Source organism: Kogia breviceps, chromosome 3, assembly GCF_026419965.1.
Source record: "Kogia breviceps isolate mKogBre1 chromosome 3, mKogBre1 haplotype 1, whole genome shotgun sequence".
Classification (NCBI taxonomy): Eukaryota; Metazoa; Chordata; class Mammalia; order Artiodactyla; family Physeteridae; genus Kogia; species Kogia breviceps.
In genome coordinates this window covers 26645631-26665933 of record NC_081312.1, presented here as the reverse complement: position 1 = coordinate 26665933, position 20303 = coordinate 26645631, and the positions used below count along the sequence as shown (strand labels likewise).

Sequence of the window (20303 nt, the reverse complement as noted above, 5' to 3'; positions counted from 1 at the left end):
TAAAATAATGTTCATTTGAGATACCTAGGGTCTAGAGTTCTAAACTTTTCCACTTTTTAGTTTATTCATAGCAGAAATATACATACATTATTATATGTTCCCATAATTGTTTTTAGCTACTAAAACTGTTTCTATACATTTTGACCCTTTTTCCTCCTGATAAATGCTTTAGAGTTTGAACTGGAACAAAGATGTTATTTTGAATCTGACCAGCAGGGGGCAAACTTCACCCAGGAATTGCCGTGTAAATCACTATCGCTTCAATTTGATAGGGCTTGGGAGTCTACAGATAGGATTTGGAAGTTGGTTTTCATCTTTCTACTAGACACCTTGTTTGTTGATAATGCCAGCAGGAGCTAAATGTGCTCTGATATGACCTAAAACCCCAAAGTGCCAAAATTTGGGTGCTGGGGAGTTCTTGTTTGTCTTTAAAAGAAGGGAGAAGGTACAACACCTGCAAATACATCTGGACACTAAACATGAAAGGCAAGAATTAGGAAGTGAGGGGGAAAAGAGTGGGGACTTCAGCTCTCAGGAGAGATTTCAATGAGGAGAAATCTATTGGCCAAAGAAAACGTCAGTTCATGAAAAATATCTGGTTTTTAATCAGTATTATAGGTGGGGAACATCTTAGAGCAGAGGGTCCCCAGTTAAGCAGTCCACTGCCTGATGCTGAATGAACCTTGTAGCCATGATTACAATGGCAGATTTCTCCTCTGCTCAGATTTGGGTTTCCACTGTGAAGGCTCCTTTGGTGAGTCACACAATTTATAAAGTAGAGCCTCAGTGTTAGATGTGCTAGTGATGTGTTATATGATCTAGGATAAATGACCTCCCCTCTCTCAGGTCTTTGTAAAACTGACCTCATTGAGGTTTGGATGCACTTGTGAGATTTTTATTGGACATTTAAGAATTATGAGGGTAGAAAACGTCGCAAGAAAATGGTATTTTGACTGCTTTTCTTCCAGAGGAGTGATATGTTTTGAAAATATAGGGTAGGTTTGGCTTCACTTTAGCTGGTCTCTCACTTCTGCACTTCCCCTTGCTAAGTGTTTATGAATTTGGCCCCTGGCTGCAGAGTTTCTTCTTCCTGTCATGGGAGCCCTGTAAGCTCCTTACTGTGGCTTTTGCTCTCCCCTCATGGGCAACAAGTCGCACTAGTAACCATTTGTCCAAAGCCTTCACATCGCTCTCTGGTTAGAGGCCGTAGCCCAAGCAGGATGGTCCAGCAGGGGGCCTTCCACTAGGACATCAGGGCTCTGGATGCCCGGCACTTTGCTCTATTTTAAACCTGTGCTGTCTTGCAGCAGGGAGGTGAGTCTAGGGCCCAGTATGTGCTGTGGATATTAAGAGACTTCAAGGACACTTCCCCCCATTTATCCCAGTTATGTCCCCTGCTAAAATAGGTTAACGGTGTCTAATTAACCACTGAACATTGTCATGCTGCATAAAGATAGCATCCTGGCTGTTCTCTGAGCCATGGTACTTTATCTCCATTTGGATCTCTGCAGTATTCCATTAAACTTGAGAGCAACATTTTAACTGAGATGATGTCTACATTAGGGCCGCCTTTCACCCTTCAGCACGTGACCCGTGTAGGCAGCAGCTGAGGCCTTCTGTCTGATGCAGCAGGGCGGGCAGAGGAGACTGGCTCTGCAGGCAGGGAGGGTCTTTACATTACGGTCCTTCTCAGCCACTGAGCCCCAGAGTGAAACCGAGGATCCGGGATTGGGCAGTGGTTCTGCGTGGCTCCAGGCACGGGATGCCAGCACCGTCAAGCTTGTCCTCCTCTGACCAAATCATGCCCAGTGCACGTCAGCGTGGTCTCTAAATGTCAAACGAGAGGAAGTGCCTCTGAGCAAAAGAAGTTAGAAGAAGCGAGTGCGTGGAGGAAAGGGTGACCTGGCTAGAGGGGGTCTCCTTTCTCCCATGACGCGAGCTGTCGTGTTGTAAATTAACCGACATTAACTACCACATGGTCAGGCTGACAAAGCTACAGTGCTGCTGTAAGTTGAAAGTATGTCATCTCATCGTGGAAAATGTTAATTGAAATTGAAGCAGAGTCTGTAGAATGAGCCTTTCCCCCAGTGTAGAACGGCCTGCGTGCCTGTATCATGTAGAGTTTAAGAACGGGGCCTTGTATACTGGTCCGACCCCTTTCTAGGTGGGTGATCTTGGGCAAGCTACTTTACTTCTCTGAGCCCCAGTCTCCTCATTTGTAAAAGGGAGCATGTTTAAATAAGATAATGTGATAATTAAATAAGGTAATGTATAATACTATATATAGTAGTGCTATATAATAGTAACATATAAATAAGATAATATAAGAACGATGCTTGGCACCCAGCAAACTCAGTAAGTGTTAACTGTTATCACCAGTCATCAGTCTTCCTGTGACAGGCTATGGGGGCTGGGGCCTGGGAATGGACTCTCCCCTGAGAATCGAGGGTGGATGTGTGGAGCCCAGGCAGAGTCACCTAGTATGGATTGTAGAGAAGCGGGGGTGAACACCAGGAGGGGACTGGTTGAGTGCGGAACTGAAGGACTGGGCTTTAAAGGAAGGTAAGGATAATGGGACAACGCCCTTAACCTTGAAGTCTCCACCTGTTTAAAGAACAGACGGCTTCACGTGAGGCTGAGCGATCTTAGCGACTTGGAAAGCACCACACAGAGAGGGCCGTGGTTCCCCTCTTGCCAAGTCACTGACCAGGTCCGGTGCATCCCCTGCTGCAGAGCAGGAGGCCAGGGTGCCCTTACTCCTAACACCCTGTGTCCACAAGGTGGGAGGTGAGGGAGGACACTTACTCCCAGTGGCCAGAGTTAAAGCTTTGTTCTTCAAAATGGCCAGAGTAATCAGCAAGTTGATGGAGTAGCTCTTGAAAAGAAACCTGGCATTTAATTAAGTTTTCAAAGTGCTGGTTCAGCAACCTCTATGTTTTGCATTTTGCATATTGAACAAGCATCTCTAGTCGGATCTGAATTGCTTCTGGGCCTCCCCCGGTGGAGAGCACCTGCTGAGCTGTTACGAACAACACAGAATCCTGAGTTTCAGGAGGGCCAACTCAGAGTCACTCGGGAATGGAGCCTTCAGTCTGTGAGGCCGTTTCCTTCCTCCCCTCAGCCTGTAGGTCAATTCAGAGTTCATGAACGCTTCTGTAAGAAGAAAGCAGGTAACTCGGAAGGACAAGGCAGCAAGGCTTACATTCTGCTGCTTAGCGACAGAGAGTTCAGCCTACTCTCTGAGATGAGGTTTCAGGCGGTGGTTCTCATATACGTGACTGGGCTTCATTTCTAGAAATTACTACCTCAGGGGGCCTGTGGTGAAGCCTAGCACACGGGTGCTGCAGTACCTTCCCAGGTGTGATTCTCTTGTGCACCACTGGTTAAGAACTCCTGGTGTAAAAGGATTCTTTCCAGCTTTCAATTAGCTATCTGTTGCCTCCTGTAAGTATGGAAAACCTGTGAGCACAGTAAATCCAACCAGATGTCGGGGTGCCCAGGGGACATCTAAAAATCAGCGGGTATCTGCTTTTGAAAGGGCTTGGGGCAGTGGGTTTGGGAGATGAGGATCCTTGTTTCAGCATCGTCACTAACCAGCTCTGTGATGTGGACAAAACACACGGAGCTTTGGTGGATTGGTACCCACTGTCCCAATCCACTGGTATATATAAAATGGCGCTCCTGAAGCCTGCTTTGCCTCTCTTCCAGAGCTAATGTTGATAGACATGAAAGTCGCTGCAGGCTCCCCAAAAGTGCTCTATCTCTGTACAGTGGTCTCACCAGTATTATAATCGTCAGGTTCCCAAACCCTCTAACGGCCACTTCTGGGGAAAGAGGCACGTGGGCCACAGGGGGCGGCAAGACACCAGAAGCCCAGGGTGGAGCTGGCCGCAGCTCTGCAGTCCTCCTGCCACAGGTCCGGGCCAGCTCACACCGTTTCCCCGGAAGTGTGTGATGACCCAGAACATGCAGTCCTCTCCCTCCGCCTCCGCCCACCTACACAGTCTGTGGGAGGCGGGGCTTTAGCCCACATCCTTCTTGGGTTACCTACCCTGCTGGGAAGTGATAGACCACCAGGTTTTCATTATTTTTTAACCTGTCACCAGCAATGTAGAAATGCTCTCTGCATCATGACTGGGCATTTCTGTATATAAAACTGAAAAAAATTTTATGTAACATTTATCCTTACTATTTGCAGTACACTCTCTTCACTGTTCTTTGCTATTGGAAAAAAAAAAAGAAAGACCAAAAAGAAAGGCTGGTGGTGATCCTCTAAATTGATTTCATGGCTCACTAATTGTTCACGACCCATGGTTTGAAAATGCTTATGCTAGGTTCCATGTCACTGCATGGCCTGAGGTGTGTTTGGGGACTAGGCAGGTAAACTAAATCTGTGGAGTGGGAGGTTATTTCAAAATAGCACGTTAAATTATATCACTGAGATACATAGACAAGTTATTTGCATATTCACAGTTCTATAAAGAAATGTACTCTCTGCCTGTTCTCCTAAAGCATGCTTCCCACTTCCTATTGCTTTCTCACTTTTGGTAGCTGCAGAGCTACAGGAAATACTTCACTAGCCTCTTAACTACTGTAAGAAAAGCAGCAGTGCAGGTTTAGTGGTAAAGAGCTAGTAGGGACCCTCAGGTGCCAGGGAGGGTGGGAGCTCAGGCTAGGAGGGGGTGGGGTGCAGCCCAGCTTCCCTGAGTTTTTCCTTGTGGGAATGCAGGCCCAGTGTGGCCAGGGTTTGTATTTGAAGAATTCAGAAATCCAGACTTTTTTTGTACAAAGTCTCCCAATCTGGACAACAAATTAATGTTAAAACTTTGAAAAAAATTAAACCAAACCAAAATAAGCAGCGGTGTGGTGCAGCCCAAACTTTTCTGCAAGCTAGGTGCAGCCCAGAAGTGGCCAACTGTTTCAAAGGCAGTGTTTCCTGATGTTTCTCCAGGGCCCCCGCCCAAGTTCCCACTGGGCTTCCCATCTCCCAAGCAGAAGGCTCTCCCAGAACCTGCTCTTTCTAGCAGAGAGACTGAGAGACAGACAGACAGACAGAACGCCCCGTGGGGCATCCCTGCCCTCCGTCCTTGAGGGCTGTCTCTTGTTCTTGCTCCTTCCTTGCTGCGGGAGGACCCCGGGCTCCCCCTAGGGTGAGAAGGGGGCAGGATGTGGGCTCGGCGGCAATTATGCTGGATATGGACCTCAGCCCCTTTTCGGATGGTGAGTGGATGAATGGCAATTCATCAGCCTTCCCCGGAAGCCGTAGTGTTCTCATTATTGTTTCCTTCAGACAAAATCGCCGCTCCTTTTGCCCCCGGCACATGGCTTAGGAAGGAAAGATTCTGTCGTAGCTCCCGAGGGTACTCAGAGAGGGAGCTGCCCCTTCTGCACAACGGGGAGGCGCTGGCCTAGGCTGTCCAGCCTCTTGAGTCCCGTTATTCTTCCGTGACCCCCGTTTGCATCCAAGCTCTTCTGCCGCTAGTGACATATGACGGGCTCATTCGGACAGTGGGTTCAGAGTTCAGCCTCACCAGGACAGTCAGAGGCAGTGGTCCCTGGGAACTCAAGCCGGGAGCAGAGCCTCCCCTCCACACAGACAGAAGGCAGCCGTGCTGGCGGCGGGAGGCCGGGGCGGGTGCTGCGTTCAGGATTCCTTTGACTTTGACTTAGAACCGGTCATAAACCTGGGTCATCTGACATCACCACGGTGGGGATGCCCTGGGTACCCGATGCAGTTTACCTTTGTGCCCCACCTGCTGCCCTGAAGGTCCCACTCGCCCCCCCTACCCCTAGTTGCTCCGTCTCTTCAGTTGGCCCTTTAAGAGTCGAAAACTGCAGCCTAGGAGGTCCCCTCAGAGCTGTTCCATACTGTTCTTGCAACTTTACCTACCTATTCACTTCCCCCTCCCTGACTTCAGCCAAAATTAATCCTTTCTTCCCTCCTTCCTTCCTTCCTTCCTCCCTTCCCTCCCTCCTTCTCTCTCTCCTTCCCTCCTTCCCACCTTCCTTCCCTCCCTCCTTCCCTCCTTCCCTCCTTCCCTCCCTCCCTCCTTCCCTTCTTTTACTCTGTCTCTTTCTTTCTTAACAGCGCAGTTATAGTCTAACTTTCATGGGAAGTAGTCTATTTAGACTTAGGTTTATGATTCTACTCTTTGAGGATTATTTGCCTTTTGCAGAAAGTGCTGGTTGGCCCCCATGCAGCTCTTACTGGGAAGCCTTCTCGGCCTCCTGCCTGCCATTATGATGCAGCCACCACCCTTTGCCCTCGACCATCATGGTGATTGATTTCTGACTTAAAAGAATTCATAGAAAACGAATACTCTGTTATCACAGAAATTTTCACACATACGGGAAAGTTATCTCCGTGTAACCCACACCCAACTTTAAAAATCTTCAGCGTTTACCAGATCTCATTTAGAAGACTTAAGATCAGTGTTTCTCAGAGTATCAGTGGTGACCCTCTTGGATTAGAATTACTGGGAATTTGTTTAAGACGCATATTCCTGGGCTCCACCCCTCCAGACCAACTGATCCAGAAATCTCTTGTTGCTGGGTCCAGCAATCTCCACGTCTGACAAGCTTCCCAGATGGTTCTTACACACGTTCAGGTTGGGGAACCAGGGCCTCGCATAGCGTCTGTGTGCAAACAGATTTCCTGCTCGTGGAATGTCTTACTTGCCCACCGTCACTCACAGGGCCTTGCAGTCCTTCACGTGGAGGAGACAGAAAGTCAGGTCTGAACTGAGCATCTCGTTCATTCCCTTTTGCTCACGGGAAGCTACACATGTTAGCATAGCAGCTTCAAATAAGACCCAAGGCCTCAGTCCTAAGAAAGTGCTCTGTAAATTGGTCAGTTAACTGTTGAAAGGAAGGCACCATGTCATCTATACCCTTTTGAGCTTCTCACTCAACTTGCACTTAAGCTCAACAATTTAATTTGGAGTCATGCTGAAATAAGGCCATAGGAAGGCATTACTGTAATTTTCTTACATTGGTTGTGGGCCTTGGTCTATAAAGAAGAATCCAGACAAGTAAAGCACTTGGGTTATGCTAATTTGCTCCCACTTTTGAAACCCCCCTCCAGCATGCCATTGTCAGTGCAGGAGACTAGAGGGTTCTCATAAACCTTGTCTCTCTTTTTTTCAGGTCAGGAAGGAGGGCTTCTGAAGAAATAGAAGAGTATGTTTCCAGTATTCTTACAACATCCTGTGGTGACCGTAGTCAACAGTGCAGTCTGGGTGGTCCTCATCTGTTCAGCCTTTATTGAACACAGCATTCAAAGACAGACAGCAGGAAGCTGGCCATGGGCTGGGGCTGGAGTTAGGAACACTAGTCAAGGGTTCAGTTAATGCCGCTTCCTCAGCTGAAGGGCTGGACTCTGGCTTTGATGCCTATGTCATATCTCCCACCGCATGGTTCTTAGAATTGTATGTTCAGTTATCAAGAGTACTGACCCATGGGTTCTGCTTTATTGATGCAGATGGGCAGAAGCAACTCCAGCCTTCTAAACCTAGCCTTCTCCTAAGACTTATATCAAAAAGAAAGAAGGAAGGTTTCTAGGTAAAGATGGAATGTGAAGGTAGGGCCATGGATCTCATACCTGCGGGGTGGGTGGAGCATCGTATCACAGTCGGTGTGATGCTGCCCGTGGGATGGAGCACCACATGGCTTGTGTGGCCGTACCTGGCAGACCAGCTGCCAAATCAAGTCTGACCAGATTGGTGGAGGGGAGTGGGTCCAGAAGCATTTTCATCTAGGAGAAAGAATGGAAGCAATAACAATATAGGGTTTTCACTTTCTGCTTTCCTTTCCTTCTTTTTGGGGGCAGTCACCGCCTCAGACAGCAGAGCCTGGATGGATCAGATGATGGAGGAGGTAAGATGTCCTGAGGAAGTCAGAAGGGCTTCCAGAGACGTCCCAGAGCATTTCCCGAGCTACAGTTAAGGCGCCATTTGCTGCAGGCTTACTGGAAACATCCCCTGTGGCCTCATCCTAGCCTTTTGTTTTGCGTCTCTGTGCCTTGCTAAGTGCTACTGCCCCTGCCTAGAACACCCCACCTTCTTCTTTATCCACTAATCCTCTGTGTCCTTCAAAACTCAGCTGGAAGCATCACCTCCTCTGAAATGTCTTCCCTTCCATCCCACCCTTTCTCTGAGTCTGATGTTCTTTCTCTGTGCCAGCAACCTCCTGGGCAAACTTCCATTGTAACACACCACCATGGCAATAATAGCTAATACTTATCAGGTGTTTATTGTATCTCAGGCACTGTCCCACCACTTTATAGATGTTAAAGCGTTTCATTTCACAGCAACCCTATGAGGCAATACTATTATTATCCCCATTTTATAGCTGAGGAAACTAAAGTACAGAGAGGTTAAGTTGCCCATGGTCACAAAGCTAAGTGACTATCACACTTTAATTCTTTATTGGCTTGATTGTTCTTCCCACCAGGCTCTAAGCTCCTTGATAGTGGACACCGTGTCTTATTTATCTCTGCATCTCTCATGCACGACACACAGTAGCCAGTTAAAGGCTGACATTGTAAATGAGGGAGAAACAGCACTTACATGTCCAGCGGCCATGTCACAGCCGAAACCTGTGTTCAGAACTCAAGAGAAAAGGTAAAGTTTGTGTGCACTTTTTACAAGAAACCTACTAGAGAGGAGGTTGTCTTTAAGACCTAAATGATCAAAGCCTCTTTTTTAACCCACATATTTGCCATTTCCACACTATTCCTTTGTGCAGAATTCAGTTTCCATCTTGTATCATTTTCCTTGTGCCTGAAGCACTTCATTTAACATCTTTTTTGTAGAGCAGGTCCTCTGGCAACAAATTCTCTCAGCCTTGTTTGTCTGAAAATGTCTTTACTTTCCACCATATATAGAAGTCTGGGCTGGCAACTCTGTTTTTCCTTTTAGCATTGTAGATACTTAGTTCATTGTCTTCTGGCTTGCATTGTGTCTGAAGAGAAGTCAGTGGTCCTCCTTATGCTTGTTCCCCTGTATGCCGTATGTCTTTTTCACCTGCTTTTAAGACTTATTTCCCCTTATTTGTTATTTTCAGCAGTTTGGTTATGATGTGCCTTGTTGTGGTTTACTTTGTGTTTATCCTACTTGAACTTCTTGAGTCTGTGGATTTACAGTTTTCATCAGATTCAGATAATTGTAGCCATTGTTTCTTTTCTTTTTTTTAAATTGAAATATAGTTGATGTACAATATTATGCTGGATCAGGTGTACTACATACTGATTTGACATTTGCATACATTAATGAAATGATCTTCATGTTAAATCTATCTGTCCCCATACAAGTTATTACAGTTTTACTGACCATATTCCTTATGCTGTCTGTACATTACTTTCCTGTGGCTTATTTATTTTATAACTGGAAGTTTGTACCTCTTAATCCTCTTCCCCTATTTCACCTCACCCACCCCTGCTCTGGCAACCACCTGTTTACTCTCTGTATCTGTGAGTCAGTTTTCATTTTGTGTTTGTTTTGGTGTTTAGATTCCGCACGTAAGTGAGATCATATTGTATTTGTCTTCCTCTGTCTGACTTATTTCTCTTAGCATAATACCCTCCGGGTCCATCCATGTTTTCGCAAACGGCAAGATTTCCTTTGTTTAATGGCTGAGTAATATTCCACTGTATATAAATATACCGTATCTTTCTTATCCATTCATCTACTGATGGACACATAGGTGGCTTCTCAAATTCCAGCCACCTTAACCCCGTAAACTTTGACCTCTGTCTCCTCAGCTCAGCCAGACCTCCCTCCCCATGCTCCACTTGGGGTTCCCCACCCCTATGCCAGTGTCCAGGAAGCACCTCTAGGCAGAAGCCAGGGTGACTGCAGGGCCCAATCACAGTTCTGTGCTACCTCTTGTCCACTGTGTGAAAACAGTTGTATCTTGTATTTTTTCTAGTTTTCTAATTGTTTATAGCAGGAAGGCAAGTCCAGTAACAGTTACTCTCTCATGGCTAGAAGTGGAGTCCCAAAGCCATCTACCAAATAACTTTTGCTTGCAACTACAAAGTGGAGGAGAGAATAAAATCTGTAGAACATGGATGATTCTCTGTGCCTTAGCTACCTCTTAGGATTAGGGTGAGGGTCATATAGGACAATTGTGAAATATTCTGGGATGGTGGTTAAAATACAGATTCCCAGGCCACCCACAAAACAGAAGCTGGGGTTGTGGCCCAGGGATCTGTATTAATTTAAGTAAGCTCCCTGGATAAATATTTCACACATTGAAGTCTGACAACCCTGCTGTAGTGCCTCCAAAGCTGGGATTGAAGACTGGAGGGGCAGTTGTGTACAAGAGTGCTTCTGCCTCATCTCCTTCCAAAGGGGTCTGAAGGTAGAAAGGGAGTCTCTGGAGGTCAGGAATTCAGCCTGCACTCTAGGAGTTAGTAAGAGCTCCTTTGCCCGCTGCTCCCATCATTCTTCAGCACTTTGCTTTTCCATTATCTCTTATTGACAAGTTCATTTCTTTCTGCCAGATATTCCTCCTTAGCTCTGCTCACTAAATTCCTCTCAGCTGCCAAACTTCTCCACCCACTAATAATTCCCAGTGGCCCTGTTCAACAAGGTATCCTGCACTTCTTTTCCCAGAGTCTGCTTTCCCAGACATGTTCCTAGGATGTCCTCTGCCAGTGCTACACTGGCAGCTGTGATGCTCAGTGATTGGTGGCTACTGCCACACTTTGGGTTGGCCTGTCGTCACAAATGCTCTGTTGCTTCAGCCAATGGTTGCATAGGGCAGCAGGGCAACCACCCAGGAGGATGTTCCCTGGACTCAAGGAGGCAGGTCCCTGCCAGACATGAACAGAGCTGTTTGGTGGTTAAGGCGCAGTGTGCTTGGAAATTGTGATGCTGATGAATCTGAGGTGCTTATTCAATTCATGGTCTACAGAAGGTTTATTCAACTGGGACTCTTCTCCACACGTCTCCCCACCCCACCTTGGACCTCTTTCCAGCTCCCCTCAAAGGACCTCTGAAATCCCACCTTCTCCATTTTTTTTCAATGTGTAAACATGCTCCATTTCAAGGAGTACCTGTTACATATTACAGCAAAACCCTCTGAATACTGAAGTTTACACACATCACAGATGCATTATTAGAAGGTTGTGCTGGCCGCCATTGTGACATCATCATGTTAGAATCAAATTGTTGCAGGGTTTTTTTTTGTAAATTTATTTATTTATTTGTTTATTTTTGGCTGTATTGGGTGTTCATTGCTACGCACGGGCTTTCTCTAGTTCTGGCAAGCAGCGGCTACTCTTCGTTGCGGTGTGCAGTCTTCTCATTGCGGTGGCTTCTCTTGTTGTGGAGCACAGGCTCTAGGTGTGCGGGCTTCAGTAGCTGCGGCACATGGGCTCAGTAGTTGTGGCTTGCGGGCTCTAGAGCGCAGGCCCTGTGGTTGTGGCGCACGGGCTTAGTTTGTTTATTTTGGGCATGTGGGATCTTCCCAGACCAGGGATCAAACCCGTGTCCCTTGCATTGGCAGGAGGATTCTTAACCGCTGTGCCACCAGGGAAGTTCCAAATTGTTGCAGTTTTAAGCAACTCTATAGGCCACCTCGTCCAAACCTGCCATTTGATGTGTTAAGAAATTGAGGTTTACAGATTATTATACTGAATCTCAGGACTCAAAGGGAAGCTTTGATCTTCTGACTCTCAAGGGAACAAACACTCTGCTGTCATACCATGGTGTCCACCAGCATCACTGCCATCACCAGTATTACCAAACATTTACCGCGTTGTGTAGTACTTTTTTTCCCTCATTTAATTCACAAAACAAATCTGTGGGAAAGTTCCTTTAAATCAGTTTTATTGAGTTCTAATTTGCATACAGTAGACTGCATCCATTCAAAGTTCACAATGTGAATTTTTACACATGTATATACCCAGTTAAATCTCCAACACCATCAATATATAAAATATTTCCATCACCCCCAGAAGTTTCTCATGCCACTTTCCAGTCCACCCTTCCTCTGCCCCTGTCTCCAGGCAACTATGATCTGTTTTTTTGTCATGATAGAGTGGTTTGTAGTTTCTAGAATTTTATATACATTGAATCATATGTATGTATGCTTCTGTGTTTGGCTTTTTCCGCTCATTGGAATGATTTTGAGATGCATCCAGCTGGTTGCATGTATGATTACCCTGTTCATTTTTATTGATAATATATGGACATAGCACATTTGAATTTTATTTATTTATTTATTTATGGCTGTGTTGGGTCTTCGTTTCTGTGCAAGGGCTTTCTCTAGTTGCAGCAAGTGGGGGCCCCTCTTCGTCGCGGTGCACGGGCCTCTCACTATCGCAGCCTCTCTTGTTGCGGAGCACAGGCTCCAGATACACAGGCTTAGTAATTGTGGCTCACAGGCCTAGCTGCTCCGCGGCATGTGGGATCTTCCCAGACCAGGGCTCGAACCTGTGTCCCCTATATTGGCAGGCAGATTCTCAACCACTGCGCCACCAGGGAATTCCTGGATATAGCACATTTTGGTTATCTAGTCATCTGTTAAAGGACATTTCAGTTGTTCATTATCCCCATTTTAAAGATGAGCAGACTAAGGCAAAGAAAGATAACCTTGCCAAAAGTCACACAGCTAGTAAATGACAACATCAGGATTTGGAAGGCAGCTGTGCTCACCACTATATTACTAACACAGCATAGCTCAGCACCAGGCTTTGAATGCAGGTCTTGGTTCCAGAGTCCTTGCTCTTGGCCTCTGAGCTGTAACAAATGGTATGACCCTCCGCTGTGTTGGCATCTCCTTGCCAACAACTTGACATTGTGTCAATGTCAGTTCCCAGGTGTGTAGGATAGAGTGCTGGCATGACTGACGGGATGCTTAGAAATATAGATCAATGGAACAGGATAGAAAGCCCAGAGATAAACTTATCCACACACATATGGTCACCTTATCTTTGATAAAGGAGGGAAGAATATACAGTGGAGAAAGGACAGCCTCTTCAATAAGTGGTGCTGGGAAAACTGGACAGGTACATGTAAAAGTAGGAAATTAGAACACTCTCTAACACTATACACAAAAATAAACTCAAAATGGGTTAAAGACCTACATGTAAGGCCAGACACTATCAAACTCCTAGAGGAAAACATAGGCAGAACACTCTATGACATAAATCACAGCAAGATCCTTTTTGACCCACCTCCTAGAGAAATGGAAATAAAAACAAAAATAAGCAAATGGGACTTAATGAAACTTAAAAGCTTTTGCACAGCCAAGGATACCATAAACAAGACAAAAAGACAACCCTCAGAATGGGAGAAAATAGTTGCAAATGAAGCGACTGACAAAGGATTAATCTCCAAAATTTATAAGCAACTCATGCAGCTCAATAACAAAAAAACAAACAGCCCAATCCAAAAATGGGCAGAAGACCTAAATAGACATTTTTCCAAAGAAGATATGCAGATTGCCAACAAACACATGAAAGAATGCTCAACGTCATTAATCATTAGAGAAATGCAAATCAAAACTACAATGAGATATCATCTCACACCGGTCAGATTGGCCATCATCAAAAACTCTAGAAACAATAAATGCTGGAGAGGGTATGGAGAAAAGGGAACACTCTTGCACTGCTAGTGGGAATGTAAATCCATCCAGCCACTATGGAGAACAGTATGGAGGTTTCTTAAAAAACTACAAATAGACCTACCATACGACCCAGCAATCCCACTACTGGGCATATACCCTGAGAAAACCATAATTCAAAAAGAGTCATGTACAAAAATGTTCATTGCAGCTCTATTTACAGTAGTCAGGACATGGAAGCCACCTAAGTGTCCATCTACAGATGAATGGATAAAGAAGATGTGGCACATATATACAATGGAATATCACTCAGCCATACAAAGAAATGAAACTGAGTTATTTGTAGTGAGGTGGATGGACTAGAGTCTGTCATACAGAGTGAAGTGAGTCAGAAAGAGAAAAACAAATACCGTATGCTAACACATATATATGGACTCTAAGAAAAAAAAATGTCATGAAGAGACTAGGGGTAGGACAAGAATAAAACACAGACCTACTAGAGTGTGGCCTTGAGGATATGGGGAGGGGGAAGGGTAAGCTGTGACGAAGTGAGAGAGTGGCGTGGACATATATCCACTACCAAATGTAAAATAGATAGCTAGTGGGAAGCAGCCACATAGCACAAGGAGATCAGCTCGTTGCTTTGTGACCACCTAGAGGGGTGGGATAGGGAGGGTGGGAGACAGGGAAACGCAAGAGGGAAGAGATATGGGGACATATGTCTATGTATAACTGATTCACTTTGTTGTAAAGCAGAAACTAACACACCATTTTAAAACAGTTATACTCCAATAAAGATGTTAAAAAACAAGAAAAAAATGGAAGGGGAGAAGGAAGATACTGTTTTCAGAGAATACCTCTACTATTCTTTTCCCCTTCACAAACTTGGAATGTGAAATTTGTGAATTGGCCTTTATTTTGGCTCCAGAGGTTTGACGCATAAAACCCTTTCTTGTCAGAGTGCACTTGATGTTACCTTCTAGGAGGTATGCCTCTTCCCTGGCATTAATCTGTTTTCCATGCAGTTATGCCTGAGTCCTGTAGTGGAAAATCAGTTCATATGTTCCACTTCACACTCGACTTAGTCCATTTCACTGTATGTGAATGTTTAGAATCCATTATGCAATAGGAATCATCTGTTACTTATAACTAGTTTCTAGAATTATCTTTGCTCAGGGAATTACTTGGCTGGCTAGTTAAGGCTGCTCCTTTGAACTTAGAATAACCAGTGGGTGGGGAGACTCCACGAAATGATTGCCCTGAACCATCCATGGACGCTTATTCAGCAATGACATTAAACAGATCTCTGGGCACCTGTGAGGGAACCTACTGGTTCCCTTAATAAAATCACATCCAGGTTCCTTGAGGTCATCATTGAGGAGTATTTTCACCTGGGAAGGGACTGCTCGTCTTCTGGTACTTGGTGGGGGTGGGCGATTGACGAGTCATCTCAAAGGAGAAGATGAATCTCCAGGAATAGAGATGAGGAGCCAGGGTCCAAGGCCTCCTTCCAGTGCCTTGGAGGTGAGCTTTCATTGAGGAGAGCCAGGGGGCCTTCATGCAGCGCCTTCTGTGGCTAGTGCTGCCTCCATGCGGATGGTGATGAGTGAGACAGCCCCTGCCCTCCAGGATTCTCTGACCTGGTGAGAAATGCCCGCTCTTCTTTCCTCCTCTTCTTTTATAGAAGACTTTGAGGGGCCATGTCTCTCGACATATATTTCTCAGCATTCAGCCTCCCTGGATCACTCTTTTTTGAAAAAAATTATTTATTTTTATATTTATTTTTGGCTGTGTCGGGTCTTCGTTTCTGTGCAAGGGCTTTCTCCAATTGCGGCAAGCGGGGACCACTCACTATCGCGGCCTCTCGTTGCAGAGCACAGGCTCCAGACGCGCAGGCTCAGTAGCTGTGGCTCGCGGGCTCAGTAGTTGTGGCTCACGGGCTCTAGAGCGCAGGCTCCGTAGTTGTGGCACACAGGCTTAGTTGCTCCGCGGCATGTGAGATCTTCCTAGACCAGGGCTCGAAACCGTGTCCCCTGCACCGGCAGGCAGATTCTCAACCACTGCGCTATCAGGGAAGCCCCCTGGATCACTCTTGATACATGGTGCTTTTTCTTCCCTGGGGAAGAAGCTGAGGGAGAGAAGAGAAGCACTTCCTCCCATTCATTGACCTCTCAGGCTTCCGAGGGAAGAGAACAAACAGATAAACAGAAGAAGGAAGGAGCTGTTGAGATCGGGTGTGTTTTTTGAACGAGAAGCGAAGAGTAAGTGCCATGTAGGGGTGGTTTGGGGATCTGTTGGTTAACCGGAATGTATTGGTAGCGGGACTGTTTGCAAGACCAAGGCAGGCTGAGCTCAAATGTTTTTAGGGGCCAGGCAGGTAATATAAACACTTGAAACAGCAGAAGTGTTCAACTGTAAAGAATGGTGGGATTGTAAAACAGTTATACTCAAATAAAGATGTTTAAAAAAAAAGTTATGTATGTTTTAAATACATTTAAATTTAAATGTATTTCTGTTTTAAACATGGGAAAACATCAGAGAAACCCAAACTGAGGGCCATTCTCAGAAATCACTGACCTGTGCTCTTCAAAAATGTCAAGATCTGGACTTCCCTGGTGGTGAAGTTGTTAAGAATCTGCCTGCCAATGCAGGGGACGCGGGTTCGAGCCCTGGTCCGGGAAAATCCCACATGCCGCGGAGCAACTAAGCCCGTGCGCCACAACTACTGAGTCTGCGTTCTAGAACCCGAGAGCCACAGCTACTGAAGCCCGCACATCACAACGAAGAAGAGCCCCCACTCGCCCCCGCTCGCTGCAAATAGAGAAAGCCCGTGCGCAGCAACGAAGACCCAATGCCTCGAAAATAAATAAATATATATATATTTTTTAAATGTCAAGGTCAGGCCAGGCAAGGAAAGACAGAAACTGTCACAGGTTGGAGGAGACCAAAGAGACACCCCCCCCCCAACTCACTGCACTGTGGGATCCCAGGAGGGATCTTGGAACAGAAAAAGGAAAAACTTAGTGGAAAAACTTGTGAAAGTGGAATAAGGTTTGTTGTTTGGTTAATCGCATCATATCAATGTCAGTTTCCTAGTTTTGATCTTTGTATTATAAATGTGTAAGATTTCAACATTGGGGAAGCTGGGTGAAGAGTATATGAGAACTCTCTGTGCTATTTTGCAACTTTTCTGTAAGCCTAAAAAAGTTATTCCCCCCCCAAAAAAAATGTTATTCCAAAAAAAAAAGAATGGTGGGGCCTGTGGTGAGCTTGGAGGGGAGATGGCATGACCTGAAAATTTTCAAATTCAGATTTCAAAAAATGACAGAATTTTAAAATACCACTTTATGAACAGAACAAAATGCATCTGCAAGTTGGATTAGGCCTTTGGGAAGGGATTTGCAAATCCTTCCTAAGACCTTGGAGGGCTCTCCTCTAGAGGAGCACAGGACTTCATTGGGGAGACAAAACATGAAAGATGGAAAGCATTACAAGGGTTAAATGCTTAGACATCAGTGTACTGAGTGACAAAGGTAGCAAGTAGTTGTTGCTATATTGGCGATTTATGTTATTACGGGCTGTGAGGTCAGAAGAGGAAGCGATCCCTGTAGGCTGAGGGCCCTTCAGGAAGAAGGAAGAACTTGCCTGGGTCCTGAAGGCTGGATAGGGTTAGGTTAGGCAGAGAAACACGTGCACAGCCTTCCAGGACAAGTTGCCTGGCATGAGGAGCGACTCCACGTTGAGGATGAATAAAGGGTTCACCATATCCAGGAGAGAAGCTGCTTCTGCAGAGCTAAGCCCTGATTCTGGTCCATTCTCAACTACAGATAGTCAGCATCCCCACGTAAACTGCCTTTCATGAAGTTTGAAGATTGCCAATCATCTAATTTTCTGATTCTAGGTAGACTCACTCACAGCTAGAGCTGACACACACCGTGCTTCGAGGAAGTTGGGATTCATGGTTCTGGAGAATAGCTAAGAATAATGGACAGCCAGAGCCCCCGAATGACCTCAGGGTCCCAACATTGTAGGGTGGCAAAACGGATCTTTCCTTTAGTGGCTTAATTATCCATTCCTATTCTTGGAATCAAGTTTCTGGTTTGCCCTAGGCCTTTAGACTTCCTCTGTCATGGAAGGTTGTACGTTAGAGAAAGAACATTGGATCTGGAATAGGAGTGAACCCAATCTCTACAAGCGACATTGGGCAAGCCATTCATTCATTCATTCCTTTAACCACCATTTGTTGAGTACCTGCTATGTGTGATGCTTGTACCTGGGCACTGGGGACATGATGGTGTACAAAACATTCTTAGTCCTTTCCCTCATACAGCTTACAGTCTAGTCGGGGGTATGGGGACTAACCAAATAGTCACACACTAAATAAGTGAGGACAAATTGCAATTGAGTCCACTGAGGGAAGAGTCTGGAGTGCCACGAGGGAGAATAATGTGGAGACCTGATTTGGGTTGGGGGCTGAGGAAGGGCCACTCTGAAGAAGTGACTTCCAAACTTCGACTTGAAGGAAGAGTAGAAGTTGCCAGCAGGGACTTCCCTGGCGGTCCAGTGGTTAAGACTCTGTGCTCCCAATGCAGGGGGCAACAGGTTCGATCCCTGGTCGGGGAACTAAGATCCCGCTTGCCACGCGGCGTGGCCGCAAATAAATAAATAAATAATTGCTTGCCAGCGAAAGGAGTGTGGAAGCTGGGGCTTGGGAGGACCCCGGTAGAGGAGACAGGAGGCACAAAGTCCTGTCACCTCTCTGACGCCAGAAGTGTTTCCAGGCCTGTTTGGTCTCTTCCGGCTCTAAAATCCAGCTCTCAGAAAGTGAACTCTGGATGGAAAGTGAAATTTCAAAAGGAGCACTGAGAGGCACACAAATGGGAGAAAAGGAATTCTTTGTCTTCAAAAAAGGTAAACAGTATTCAGATTGAGATCATCTCTAAAAACACAATTAGATGTGGACTCAACTTTCAAAAAGTTTATCTCTGAGGTAAAGTCAAGTTAAGAAAGAACTTGTGAGCCCCCCAAATAATGGCTTTAAAAAAGTGGAAAGTCTCTGAAAACAGGAGCTTAAAAAAAAAAGGATTAGCTCTTTCTTGCCTATAACCATCACATCTTGGTGTAACCCAGAACTGCGGGTGGAATTATAACCCCCTCTTCCTGGCATCCAGTGCCTCTGGGGCATGCCACCTCCCCACTGGAGAAGGCTGTGCTCTTTGCATCCTGGGGTCCAGGTGTGAGAGAATCGAATACCCTAAAACCTCCAGAGTGATAAATCCTATGGCCAACCCAAAAGTGTGAAATTCCTAAAGGACAGGCTGAGTTGAGCCACTTCTAGCCAGGGGCAATTGGGGACTTAATTCTGCAAGTGTAGCAATCTGGATGATCTGAGAGCTCCAAATTTAAGGGTAATTGCTCAATTTTCTATCCATGTCAACAGGGAAAATAGGTAAAAGTGGCTGAACACAGCCAAGCAATGAGGCTGGATGAGATGTGAGATGCTAGACTGTCAGTGGAATTAGAAAAATGCTATATGTAGTGGGTTATCGCTCTGTCGCCCCTCTCCCTGTACATCTCTGTCTCCGGGCTTTCTAAATCTCTTTTGGGCTCTTTCTCATTGCCTGCTTAATCCTTCCACCCTATCCTTCATCCGTTCTCCTGCAAGCAGCAGTCGCTCTTGGCCCAAGCAGTTTTGTTTTTTTTTTAACATCTTTATTGGAGTATAATTGCTTTACAATGGTGTGTTAGTTTCTGCTTTACAACAAAGTGAATCAGTTATACATATACATATGTTCCCATATCTCTTCCCTCTTGCGTCTCCCTGCCTCCCACCCTCCCTGTCCCACCCCTCTAGGTGGTCACAAAGCACCAAGCTGATCTCCCTGTGCTATGCGGCTGCTTCCCACTAGCTATCTATTTTACATTTGGTAGTGTATATGTGTCCATGCCACTCTCTCACTTCGTCACAGCTTACCCTTCCCCCTCCCCATATCCTCAAGGCCATGCTCTAGTAGGTCTGTGTTTTATTCCCGTCCTACCCCTAGTCTCTTCATGACATTTTTTTTTTCTTAGATTCCATATATATGTGTTAGCATACGGTATTTGTTTTTCTCCTTCTGATTTACTTCACTCTGTATGACAGACTCCAGGTCCATCCACCTCACTACAAATGACTCAGTTTAATTTCTTTGTATGGCTTAGTAATATTCCGTTGTATATATGTGCCACATCTTCTTTATCCATTCATCTGTTGATGGACACTTAGGTTACTTCCATGTCCTGGCTATTGTAAATAGAGCTGCAATGAACATTTTGGTACATGACTCTTTGAATTATGGTTTTCTCAGGGTATATGCCCAGTAGTGGGATTGCGGGGTCGTATGGTAGTTCTATTTGTAGTTTTTTAAGGAACCTCCATACTGTTCTCCATAGTGGCTGGATCGATTTACATTCCCACCAGCAGTGCAAGAGTGTTCCCTTTTCTCCACACCCTCTCCAGCATTTATTGTTTCTAGAATTTTTCATGTTCGCCATTCTGACCAGTGTGAGATGATATCTCATTGTAGTTTTGTTTTGCATTTCTCTAATGATTAATGATGTTGAGCATTCTTTCATGTGTTTGTTGGCAATCTGTATATCTTCTTTGGAGAAATGTCTCTTTAGGTCTTCTGCCCATTTTTGGATTGGGTTGTTTGTTTTTTTGTTATTGAGCTGCATGAGTTGCTTATAAA

The 20303-nt window shown here is 45.5% G+C and overlaps 1 protein-coding gene across 2 annotated transcripts in view; it reads left to right on the top strand.

Annotated features, from left to right (window-relative positions):
• The window catches only part of IFT43 (intraflagellar transport 43), a 94632-nt gene that overhangs the window by 58305 nt on the left and 16024 nt on the right, over positions 1-20303 (top strand). For both annotated transcript variants that reach the window (XM_059057961.2, XM_067028061.1), the window contains exons 4-5: positions 7147-7179; positions 7829-7875. In XM_059057961.2, the coding sequence (XP_058913944.1) occupies positions 7147-7179; positions 7829-7875 (80 nt within the window). The remainder of the gene's footprint in view (positions 1-7146; positions 7180-7828; positions 7876-20303) is intronic.